Here is a 12,872-nt window from a genome sequence, read left to right as displayed (position 1 = left end):
TCCCTTTGGTATATGGAATATTAAACCATTTTACTGTGTTTTTTTATTTACTGGCTACTCGGTGCTATTCCATTTTGCTATGTAGGTTATTTCTCAAATATCCCTGGTTCAAGCAGCCATAATTGTACTAAACTGAATCTCAAATTAAAGCAACTGGGAAACATCTTAATGAAAGCTCAAAACTCACTTGGTACAAGAAAATTAGCACTCTCTAAGGCCTAATAAGCATGGTTAAGGATACCTCTGATGCCAAACTATGAAAAGTACTCAAAACCCCTGTGCCATCATTTGATGGGATATTGTAGTTATAGGAGAAAAAAGTAAAGAATATTTGAAAGTGATTAAAAGAGAGGCTATATTCAGTGGTGTAAAGAATAATATAACAGATATAGAATGCTGGTTTTCTGAATATTATTTTGATACAGATGTAATTAGGAAAGATAGAAAGTGTGTCATTGGGAAAAATTACATTAGAATTATAGTTAAACTCCATAATTATGCATAGCTCATATAGAAGCAATAAAAACAAAGTGAAATTGCCCCAAATTATCCTAAATAAGCATTACATTTATGATTAAGGTATAAAATTCTATTCAGAGAAGTGTTCTGACTTCTATTTTTAACAAAGAGTATCTTGAGTTCTGGTCAAGATAGTAAAGGAGGTAAACCCAGTGCTCGCCTCCACTCACGACCACATCAGAATTACAACTAAACTACAGGACAACCATCCTTGAAAATTGCTTGAAGTCCTATAATTAAGGATATACCGAAAAAGCCAAATGGAGACTGGTAGGAGGGGCAGAGACACTGAATGGGATGGCGGCACACTACCGTGCGGCGACTAAAAATTGGGAGGGATATCTCAGCTGCAGAGTACCCCCCTGAGAAGTGAGGGGTTCCCAGCTCCACCCCAGATTCTCCAGCACAGGGTTCTGGTAACAGAGAGGTCCCCACAACCTCTGGCTGTGAAAACCAGTGAAGATTGAGGCTGAGTGAGACAGAGGGCAACTGGAGTCCCAGGTGTTCCTCTTAAAGGGCCCACACATGGACTTACTCACTGATGAATGGACTCACTTGTTCTGAGCTCCAGCACTGGGGAAGCAGCTCGAAAGGTGCCAGGGAGAAGCAGCTTTCTCCCAGACAGAAGTACTGGCAGACTCTTCTGTTCCTTTGTTGAGTGTTCCTGCACCCCGCTGGCACCCACAGGCAGGAGCCCTAGCTGCGCCTCCACCAACCTAGCTAACATCCTTGGCCCCGCACTAGTGATTCCCTGAGTCCCCACCCCATACAACTTGTGGGCCCGCCCAAGCCAATTCCAGTTGCTTTTACATACAAACAGCCTGTCTTTGCTCAGGCTGCACTTTCCTAAAACCTCTCAAAGGTTCACAAATCCCAAACAAGCAGCATCTGGCCTCGGCAGGCCCCATACCTCTTGCTAAGCAGCCCCAAGCCTGGCACTAGTGGTAGCCAGCGGTTCATTGCTTAGCCTCTCCCAGGCACCCCCAAATCCAGCACAAGTGGCAACCATCTGCAGATCACTTTGTAGCTCATTCCAAGTGGCCCCAGGCAGGGCACAAGCAGTGGCTGACCTTGGCCTGTACCAGAGCCCCTCCTAAAAGGCCCCAGAACCAACATACCCGGTAGTCTGCTTCAGACCACACCAGAGCACCACCCAACCACCCCCACAAATGACACACAGAAAGGGCAGACTCTTTTTGGGGAGTTTAAAATGAGTGAGGGGTGGGGCACAGGAACCCAGCTAAAGCAAATCTCACTCCATGGGGTCAGCCCCGAACAATAGCCCTGCCACTGTAGTAAGTGCCAATCTTCACAAACAATCAGCCTAAGGGTCAATACCATCCATTGATGTGCCAACAGCAATCAAGGCTCAAGTACAAAAGGAGGGCACACACAACCCACACAAGGGACACACTTGGAGTACCTGGCTCAGGTGACAAGGGAGACTGGGCCACTGTGCCCCACAGCACGCCAACTACATAAGGCCATTCTACTAAAGCTGGGAGACATAGCAGCTCTACCTAATACATAAAAACAAACACAGGGAGGCAGCCAAAATGAGGAGACAATGAAACATGTTCCAAATGAAAGCACAGAACAAAACTCCAAAAAAAAAAGAACTAAACAGAAAATTACACTAATTATTAGAAAACTGTGCATGGATAAATTACATTGACAGATTAATTAACACTGAAAGGCTTAGAAGATGAATAATCCAAATTAGTGAAAGATTAGAAAAGAATGGGCCTTTCTGAGAATTAAGTGCTTTATACAAATCTATATGAGCCACAAATTAAAATAATACCAATATTATGTAACTGCTCAGCAAAATCAATGTTACGTCTAAGGGATTACTCAAAAAGGTCTCACTCCAAGGAATGACAGACACTTGATAATGCCTGTATAGAGTCTCTATGGAAAGGGTAGATGAAAAGAAAGTTGTGTGATATTTTCAGCCCAGTAGATGTGCTGAGATGACTGCATGTGAGTTATTTGACACTAGTCACTGAAAACAAAACAGCTTATGCAAATTGCAGGCTTGCTATTTTTTTTTCCATGTCGTATGGTAAAGAAGCACTATGGATTCGAGGAGGAACAATCTTGAGAGTCCTTGAGGATGTTTCTCCAATGGAAGCATGGAGATTATATATGTCTACTCTATTTAAAATAATGTCATGGGGTGTAATAAATAATAGTAAATGAGGTGGATTATACTTCTTGATAAACATTTCAGACAGAAATATTTGCAAATGTATCTTAGACTGGCAGCGGATTATCATTGTTTCTAAATTACCTTGTGCCCTGTGACTGAGTGATACTGGCAAATATCTGTAATTTTATTCCAATTTAACATGATTGTTCTGCCAGAGAGCTTTTGGGATAAGAAGAATTTAAAAACTATTTACCACATGAACTCTGGTTTTGCTTTTGGAATACACCATCTCATCAACTAAGAGATTGAAGTTTCATTACTTCAAGTCTGTTTTCATTGGATTGTGTAAACAGAACTTTGTCTTTACCAAATCATATGCTATTTTTTATTTTTCTCAAGATCTAGATCTCACAGCCATCATTTCAATGGAACATTACAGAAAAGAAAAAGCAATTTGGAGCATCCCATTCTTCACTATGTATTGAATAAATCTATGGTGCTATTAGTTTCTGTTTCAATTTCTTTTTCCTGGCTTGGGTCATAGTTCAGTAACATTTAGGAGCATTATTTTGTGGCTAATGTGATATAGAACCTGTTCCTTACACTGATAAATTTATCACAAAAGTAAAATAAAACAAACCTTTCCCTTAGAAATACATTATAAATTTAAATAAACAAATATAGCATAGGTTATGTTACACATGCATGGAACTTCTAGCTTCTGGTCATTAGCTTTAGTAATCATTATCTTAGTTAATTAAAATTAAATATTTATAATATTGAAAATATGAGCAACTAACAAGTCAAAGTTTTTAGTTGCAAAACAACAAGATCTTCTGAAACTACTGAATCCACCCCCTCCCCAAAAAAGGTCTGAAATGTCCATAGTATTCATATAGGACTTAATGATTTTTATGAACAAGGGATTCCATGTTCAATGCAAGCTGATACAAAACTCAGAGTTTAAATTGCAGTCATCTATGTGAACTTTAAAAGGTTCCAAAGCAATTTTTTGTAGCAGGATCTCACTTGCCTTTACTGACATGGATGCTCACATAGTATTATCTGTGTATTTGGGTGCTTTTTTTCTTTTTAAAAATACCTAATTTTTTTAAGAGAAGTTGTAGGTTTGCAACAAAATTGAGTGGAAGGTACAGAAATTTCCCATATACCTCCTGTCTGCACACACACGTAGCCCCTTCCATTATTAACATCACTCACCTGAGTGGTCCATTTCTTTTTACCAAGGATGACTCTACACGGACACGTCATAATCAACCAAAGCCCATAGTTTCCCGTAAGGTTCACTCTTGGTGGGGTACATTCTATGGGTTTGGAGACATGGATAATGACAGCTATCCATTGTCATAGAGTATGATATTATACTGCCCTCTGTGCTCTCCCTATTCATCTCTCCTCCAACCCCACTGCCCCCAACCCTGGCAACCACTGATCTTTCTTACTGTCTCCATAGTGTTGCCTTTTCCAGAATGTCATAGAGTTGGAATCACACAGTGTGTAGCCTTTTCAGACTGGCTTCTTTCTCATGTGTAATGCAAATGTAAATATACACTTAAGGTTTTTCATGTCTTTTCATGGTTTGATAACTCATTTGTTTTTAGCAATAAATAATATTCCATTGTCTGGATAGACCATAGATTATTTATCCATTCACTTACGAAAGGATATTTTGGTTGCTTCAAAGTTTAAGCAATTATGAATAAAGCCGTTATAAGCATGTGTGTTTTTGTGTGGACATCAGTTTTCAATTCCTTTGCAAAAATACTGAAGACTGTGATTGCTGGATCATGTGTTAAGAGTATCTTTAGTTTTGTAAATCACCAAACTGTCTTCCAAAGTATATGTGAGAAAGACCACTAAGCAGAAGAGCTCATATTCTAAGCTAGATTCAGTTTTAAATTTTTTAAAATTACTTTAATCTTCTAACTTTAGAGTTTGTGACCATGTTAAAATATTATATCCTCTAACTATAATATATTATCAGGCTTGAGGATACCTCGAATTTTAGTACTTGATTAATCTGAAAGCCTCCATCATCTGAAATGGTTTTCAAGAGTATGGACCTAAGGGTAAAGTTTTCTCTTTCAAATAATTCTTTAAATTGTCACAAAGCTTAAAATAGGTACATATATTATTACCATTGATATTTTAGAAAACTACATTGAAAATTACTTTCTCAAATAGGGAGCATTATTTTAAGCAGATTAAACCTATCATCGTTATAGCTCATTATAAAATAAACTTCCAAAAATATAGCTCAAGGTGTTAGCTATTTTGTACAAATATTTTGAAACCGATTATAAACTTAAAAAGTTTTAAAACTAGAATTTTTTTTATGAACTGCAAATGGAGTATAACTATAAGATGAGCCTTTTAAATATGCAAATTACATTTAAATATTTTTTATATAATACATGTTTGGCTCAGCTTTGTATTCAGCTGAGCATAGTGGGTTCACTCCACAATCCACAGGTTTAACTGTTTTTAGTCAAAGCTGTGTTTCAGAGTCATGGACCAAAGCTGATTGTGTTACAGCATAAGCCATTTAAAGTGTTAGCCATAATAAACTATGTTAATTGATAGTAAGACTATTAATATTAGACATTAAGAGAAAATTATGAACTTGAGATATCATTTTGATATTGTTGATTTGAGATCACTAAATCTTAAAGCAAATGTTTAAAAAGTATGTAATCCTATTTGGCCATAAAAAGAATCTAAACTTACAATTTGCAACAACATGGATGGACCTAAGGGTATTATACTAGGTGGAATAAGTCAGTCAGAGAAAGACAAATACCATATGATTTCACTTATATGTGGAATCTAAAAAGCAAAATAAATGCAAAAACAAAATCGAAACAGACTCAGGTACAGAGAACAAACTGATGGTTGCCAGAGGGGAAGGAATTTGGGGGTGGGTGGGTGTGAAAAAGGTGACGGGATTAAGAAATACAAATTGGCAGTTATAAAAATAGTCGTGGGGATATAAAGTACAGTATAGGGAATATAATCAATAATATTGTAGTAACTATGTATGGTGCCAGCCAGGTGGGTACTAGACTTATTGGGGGGATCACTTCATAAGTTATATAAATGTCTAACCACTATATTGTACACCTGAAACTAATATAATATTGAACTTCAACTGTAATTGAAAAATAAAAATTAAAAAACCATGTATTCAATAATTAATGCTTTGTTTCTGCTCCTAAAAATTTGATTCAATGGAGCCATGAAAAGGAGCACTTTTATCTTAAAAAGGACAAGTTAAATTTTGATTTGTTGCCATGGACATAGTACTTGCCTTTCAATGAAAAAAAATAGTCTATACTGGTTAACTCTTCTTTTAAGAGCATGTATGTTTGCCTTACACGATGTTATTTTAGTCATAGAACAATAATAGAGAATTTCCAGACAGAAACAGGAACAAAAAAATTTATACTTTGCAACATTCTAAAAATGTTATCTAATAACAAAGAAAAATGATTGCTACCTTCTGTATGGAAGAGAAAAACTAAGGAAAATATCTGAGACATTGAACATATAACAACATTATTGTAAATGTGAATATTTATGGACTGCTGTGAAGACGGTAATAAGAAAACAAGTACTAATAAAAAGTTTGAAACAGACAACTATTTAAATATCTTAACAATTTAAATCATTGTAAACTCAAGTGTTTCTTTTCCTCTAAATTTTTACTTCGTATAATAATAAAGGCAATATATTTATAAACAGGCATTCATAAGTACATCTAATACACAAAAAATATTCATCGAGTTGCCCACGATTCTGCAAGTGTTCCTACTGTCCATCTACTGCTGTCTCCTGCAGTGTTGGAAGGCACTTTAACAAATGACTGATTCAAAAAAGAGAAAATATACAAAGGGTGCCAAAAACATGCATACACATTTTAAGGAAGAAAAAAACTGTATTAAAATTGTAATAATATACACCAATAAAAAAAATGAATACAAGTCACATTTGACTTCTGCTTACAAGAGACGCTCAAAGTGGTTACCATCAGTGTAATTATAATACAGATTTTTCCTTTCTTAAAATGTGTATACATTTTTTTGGCCCCCTCTGTGTGTGTCATTAAGACAAACCTCTGACAGTGGTGTGTAAATGGTAGCACCACTACCATTATATATGTAGCAACAAATGTAATACTGTAGGTCAATTATACTTCAATAAAAATCAATAAGAGTAAAAAAAAAGAATCCAAAGGATTTCTCTGCATTCTGTGCTGTAAGTTTTGTCGGCATACTGTGTGCTCTGCGTTGCCCTAAGGACAGGTTAATCTTTCATTGCAATGCATCTTCTTAGTTCAGCTGCTGTTTTTTCTAATTGTTGAATGTTCCATTGCCACTGTCTTCTATCTGACTGAAGCTTGTTCACCTGACAATGCAAACGCTTAAGAATCGCACCATATCTCTTATGTTGTACCTATTAAAAGAAGATTACATGTCAACAGGGCTTGAGAAGGATAAACAGTAAACAACCTTAAAGGATATTTTGACTACTCTGAAGAGGAAAACACTTGATTAGAAATTATTCCCTGTAAATAATAATGATAATAAATATAAACAGTAATTATAACTATTCAACATTACCTGTTAGACACTGTGCTGAGAGCTTTTTACATATAATTAAATTTTTGTCACACCCATGATGTAGATATTCTATTTTTGTATAAAGAAACCAAAGATCAAAGAGTTTAAGAGATTTGACCAAGGTTTTACAGCTACCAAGTGATGGTATTTTGGATTTGAACTCAAGTGAAATATCCGTGCCGGAGTACCTTCTACTTATCAAGCAGTTACCAGTTCAGAGCAACAGTTTTATTCCCTGTGCGAGTGCTTCAGGGAAACACAGACCCACTGATCTAAAAGACTTAGATCCTGTGGTGCATTTCCCAGACATTAAGTAGATCAGTATTTATGCTGAGCCAGACAGCGCTACACTGGAAGTCAGTGAGTACCGTGGAAAGTGCAGGAGTTTTGGCCTCAGGCCACAAAAAAGTCAAAAAGTCCAAATTCCTGATACTGGTGCTGGCTGTACAAAGAGCACCCAGCCTATTTTGTAACAGCTTTATTGAGATATAATTCACATACCACACAATCCATCCTTTAAAGTGTACGATTTAATGGCTGTTAGTATATTCACAGGGTTGTGCAACCATCACCACAATCAACTGTAGTACATTTTCATTAGCCCAAAAAGAGACCTCGTACCCATTGCATTGACTCCCGTTCCCTCACAGCACCCTTAGCACTAGGCAACTACTGAACTGCTTTGTCTTTATACAGATTTGCCTATTCTGGACATTTTATAAAACGGAATCACACAGGGTCTTTTGTGACTGGCTTTTTTCACTTAGCATCTATGTTTTAGCAGGTGTCAGTGCTCCATTCTCTTTTATTCCGTTGTGCGATATACTACATTCTATTCATCCATTTTATCAGTTGATGAACATTTGAATTGTTTCCACTTTTTGCTCAGTATGAACAATGCTGCTATAAACATTCATGTACAAGTTTTTGTGTGGACACACGTTTTCACTTGTCTGGGGTATATATCTAGGAGTGGAACGACTGGGTCATATGGTGACTCTATGCTTAACCATTTGAGGAACTGCCAGACTATTTTCCATATTCATATCTCCATGATAAATGTGTGAGGGTTCCAATTTCTTCACATTCTTGAAAATACTTGTTATTATGTCTTTTTTAATCATAGCCATCCTAGTGGATGTGAAGTGGTATTTCACTGCAGTAAAACACCCACTTATAAATGAACTGATAGAGTAATAGGGATGTTACCTTTTTATTTCTCTATCTACTGAGGGGAGTGCCCTAGCAAGTCAGGAGGCTGGTTCTAAGTCAATTCAAATAAGGATCAATTTGTCAAAACACCAATTCACCAAATTTATCAAAAGAACTGATATGCCAAAAATAAGTTCATAGCCTAAGAGGGATGTAGGGATACAAGGCTCTGCGTTTCTGGAGCCTTAAGGCTCTGTCCCCGACCTGTCTCCCCTTCTGTCTCCCCCTCAGCTATTCTTGCTGTGACCCAGATGGTGCTATATGCTGAAGGGGATATACTGCGTGCCAATTACTCTTTTTTTCATCTCTGTTTTTCCACCAGCAAAAATTCCCCTCTCTTTCCCAATTCTTCCCTTAGCTCTGGGTGTCTTTACCTTTATTATGCCATGGATCTTTTTTTTTTTTTTTTAATAATACATTCCACTTTATTATGGAATTAATTTTATCTCTTTGTAAATGTCTCCTGTTTTTTTACATTAAATTTATTGGGGTGACAATGGTTAGTAAAATTACATAGGTTTCAAGTGTACATGGATCATTCTGACAGTATGGTGAAGACTATGGACTCCTTAGAATAATGTTTTTAAATGCATAAAATAAAACACACAGGATGACAAAGGAAACCAATTACATTGAAACACAGTTCCGCAGCAGAGCAGGGGAACTGGGACTGAAACACACTAAGCATTCCAAATCATGGCTATAAAAACAAAGTGAAGACTTGTCAACTCACACTTCACATAAATTGCCATGAATTATACATCTTTCTAAGTTTTTGGTGTTTGGTAATTCTGCAAATTTAGCTAATTCATTCAAATTGGTGAACTAAGCTGGCTGATATGTTGGCAAAATAGAAAATGACTTTAAAAGGATTAGAAATAAATATAGAATAAACTGAAACATTATATTAAATGATGAAGCTCTATTCAAAAGAAGATTTTTTTATACATCGAATATGTTTAAGAGGATATATACCCATTGATATATATGCATATGTATGTGTGTGTGTATATACATATACATATATATACACATATATACACTAAATATAATATATATGCATTGACATAGCCAATAGAATACATTCATAAGGAGAATACAGTCACTGAATGCATATTCATAGAGTTGTGTTCATAAAATACATTAACAGAAATAAAATAATTGGAACAAATTTTTGATTAACCAGTAAATTTGGTTGGTTGCATATTAGCCTGCTTCTGAAATTATTCTTCAATAGTTAAGCTATGAAATGACTACACAACGGCTCAGAATAGAGACGTGCCAGGTCCCCTTAGTGAAACTCTAGACCCCCAGCCACAGCTAGTGCTATATGTCTTACTTATATATCTTGTTTATGTCTATCTCTCCACCTAGAATGCAAGTTCCATGAGGACAGGGATTTTTAACCATTTATTTTGTTCACCATTCTACTGTCAGAGCCTGAAAGAGTAACTGGCACATAGTGTGAACTCAATGAATGTGTTGAATGAATTAATGAATACATACATAAATAAAATGAGACAGCTTTTGTAAATCAAACAGCTGCTACCCTATTCTGAGAAGAACGTTATGTAAAATATGTTGCCAAATTCTATATTGTTCTCAATTTCTCCACACATGTTACAGACATTCACGTGATGTGGCTGTTTTACCGTGGAGAATATACTGCACTTAAAAGACCTGGGACTCACTTGCTGCCACTTAAACATGTCACGTAACTTCTCTTTGCTTCAGCTCTTCACTCAAAAAAGTACGGTTAAGTATTTTTATGGAAGTATAAATATACAGATTTTTAAGTGTGCAGTTCAATGAGTTTTGACAAATTTATACACCCATGGTGTGTGTTAGTAGTTCATTCATTTTATTGCTGACTAGTGTTCCATTATCAGAATATACCACGATTTGCTTATCCATTCTTCTTTTGAGGGACCATTGTGATGTTTCTATCTTAGAGTTATTATGAATAAAGCTTCTATCAGCCTTCATATGCCAGTTTTTTCAAAGATACATGGTTTCATTTTTGTTGAGTAAACACCTAGGAGGGAATTGCTGAGACCTGGGGTAGGTGTATGCTAACTTTTTAAGAAACTGCCAAACCATTTTCTAAAGCAGTGGCACCATTTTATAATCTCAACAAAAAAATGCAAGAAATTTCCAGTTGCTCCACACCCTTAGCAACATTTGGTATTATCATTTGTTGTAATTTTCACCATTCTATTACGTGTGATTCTTATTGTGGTTTTAATTTTCATTTCCTTGATAGTTAAAGATGGCAAGCATCTTCTCATGTACTTATTGGCCATCCTATGTCTTCTTTTGTAAAATTTCTGTTTACATATTTTACCTATTTTTAAAAATAACTGTAGGAGTTCTTTATATACAAGATCTGGATATAAGTCCTTTCTATGCTATATGTATTGAAAATATTTTTACTCCTTTGATTTTGTCCTTTCATTTCCTTGATGTTGCCTTTTGAAGAACAGAAGTTTTCAAGTTTAATCAATGTATCGATTTTTTTCTTCCCTTTATGGTTAGTACGTATTGTGTCCTAGGAAATCTTTGCTTAATCCAGCATAATGAAGATATTCTCCTATGGTTTCTCCTAGAAGCTTAACAGTTTTCGCTTTTATGATTAGATCTCTGATCCATTTCAAATGAAGTTTTGTGTATGTTGTGAAGTAAGCATAGGGGTCATTGTTTCCATATAGATACCCAGTTGTTCCAGCACCACCTATGATAAGGTTTTCCTTCTTCATTGAATTATCTTGAAACCTTTGTAAAATTTACAAAGCGTAATTGATTTCTGAACTCTATTCTGTTCCATTGGTCCACTTATTCATTCTTTTTAACAGTATACACTTTCTTGATAATTGTAGATTCATAATAAATCTTACTATTAGGTAGGGTAAGTATTACAACTTTATTCTTCTTTTTCAAGATTGTTTTGGCTAACTAGATCTTTTGCATTTGCATATGCATTTTAAAATCAGCTTAATTTTTACAAAAAATTCCTACTGGGAGTTTTATGGAATGGTGTTGAAACCATAGATCATTTTGGAGGGAAAATTAACATTTTAAAAATACTGAGTTTTGTAGACCATGAATCTAGTATATCACTGTATTTATTTAGTATTGTTTAATTTCTCAGTAATATTTTCCTTGTAGATGTAAAAGTTTGCACTTTTTTTTCAGAAAATTTATTAGCAAGTATTTTATGTTCTTTAGGGTTAATAAAAAAGAGTTTCATTCATTTCACTTTCCAGTTGTTTATTGCTAGTACATAGAAACTACATAGAAATACCATTGATTTTTGTATTTTCATCTTTTTTCCTCAGACCTTACTAAATTCACTTACTGGTTTATTAGCGTTTGTGAGTGTGTTTGTGTGTGTGTTTGTGTGTGTGTGTGTGTGTGTGTGTGTATTCCTTAGGATTTGTTATAAGAGCAATCATGTGTTCTGTGAATAAAGACAGTTTCACTTCTTTACAATCTTTATGCCTTATGTATTTTTTCTTGTCTTAAAGAACTGAGTATGACCTCCAACATAATATTTCATAGAGGAAATGGGATAAGATATCTTTGCGTTATTCCCAATCTTAGGGAAAAAAGCATTCAAAATTTTATCAATAAATATGTCGCTGCTGTAAGTTTTTTATAGATGACACTTATCAGGTTGAGAAAGTTCCCTTCTATTTTTAATTTGCCAAGAGCTGCTATTATAAATGGGTGAATTTTTCTAATGCTGTTTCTGCAACTATTGAGTTAATTATATCCTTTTATCTCCTTCATTTTGTTAATGTGGTAAATAACATGTTTGCTTTCTGAAAGTTGAACCAACCTACATTCCTGGTGTAAACTCTGCTTCATTATGAGGGACTAGCCATTTTATATATAGCTGAATTCAACTGGAAAATATTTTGATAGGGAATTTTGCATCTATGTTCATGAGGGACATTGATCTGTAATGTCTTTTCTGCTAATGTTCCTGTTCACTTTTTTATATCAGGGTTATACTGGCCTTCTAAAATGAGTTGGGAAGAGTTCTCTTCGCATTTTCTGAAAGAGTTTGGATAGGCTGGGCATTATTTCTTCCTTAAATGTGTGATAGAATTCACCAGTGAAGCCATGTCAGTCTGAAGCTTTCCTCATGGGCAGGGTTTTAACTATGAATTCAATTTTACTGAGTTCTACCCCACACCATTTATAAAGCTTAATTTGAAATGGATCATAAGTGTAAACATAAAAATAATTTCACCTTGTGTTAGTTATGGTAGGTGTTTTTCAAGGAACATGTCCATTTCATCTAAGTTGTCAAATTTATTGACATAAATTTATTCATAAAAGGCTTT

At 35.2% G+C, this 12,872-nt stretch overlaps 1 protein-coding gene across 3 annotated transcripts in view; it reads right to left on the bottom strand.

Annotated features, from left to right (window-relative positions):
• Window positions 1-6,729: 6,729 nt before the first annotated feature.
• Window positions 6,730-12,872, bottom strand: part of CCDC122 (coiled-coil domain containing 122) — a 34,931-nt gene continuing 28,788 nt past the window's right edge. For all 3 annotated transcript variants that reach the window (XM_033104786.1, XM_033104785.1, XM_033104787.1), the window contains one exon: window positions 6,730-7,144. In XM_033104786.1, coding sequence (XP_032960677.1) covers window positions 6,995-7,144 — 150 coding nt within the window. In that variant the 3' untranslated portion in view covers window positions 6,730-6,994. The remainder of the gene's footprint in view (window positions 7,145-12,872) is intronic.

The sequence above is a fragment of the Rhinolophus ferrumequinum genome, chromosome 4, assembly GCF_004115265.2.
Source record: "Rhinolophus ferrumequinum isolate MPI-CBG mRhiFer1 chromosome 4, mRhiFer1_v1.p, whole genome shotgun sequence".
Taxonomy (NCBI): Eukaryota; Metazoa; Chordata; class Mammalia; order Chiroptera; family Rhinolophidae; genus Rhinolophus; species Rhinolophus ferrumequinum.
Note: the sequence above shows the minus strand (reverse complement) of the source record. Positions and strands in the feature narration are given on the sequence as shown.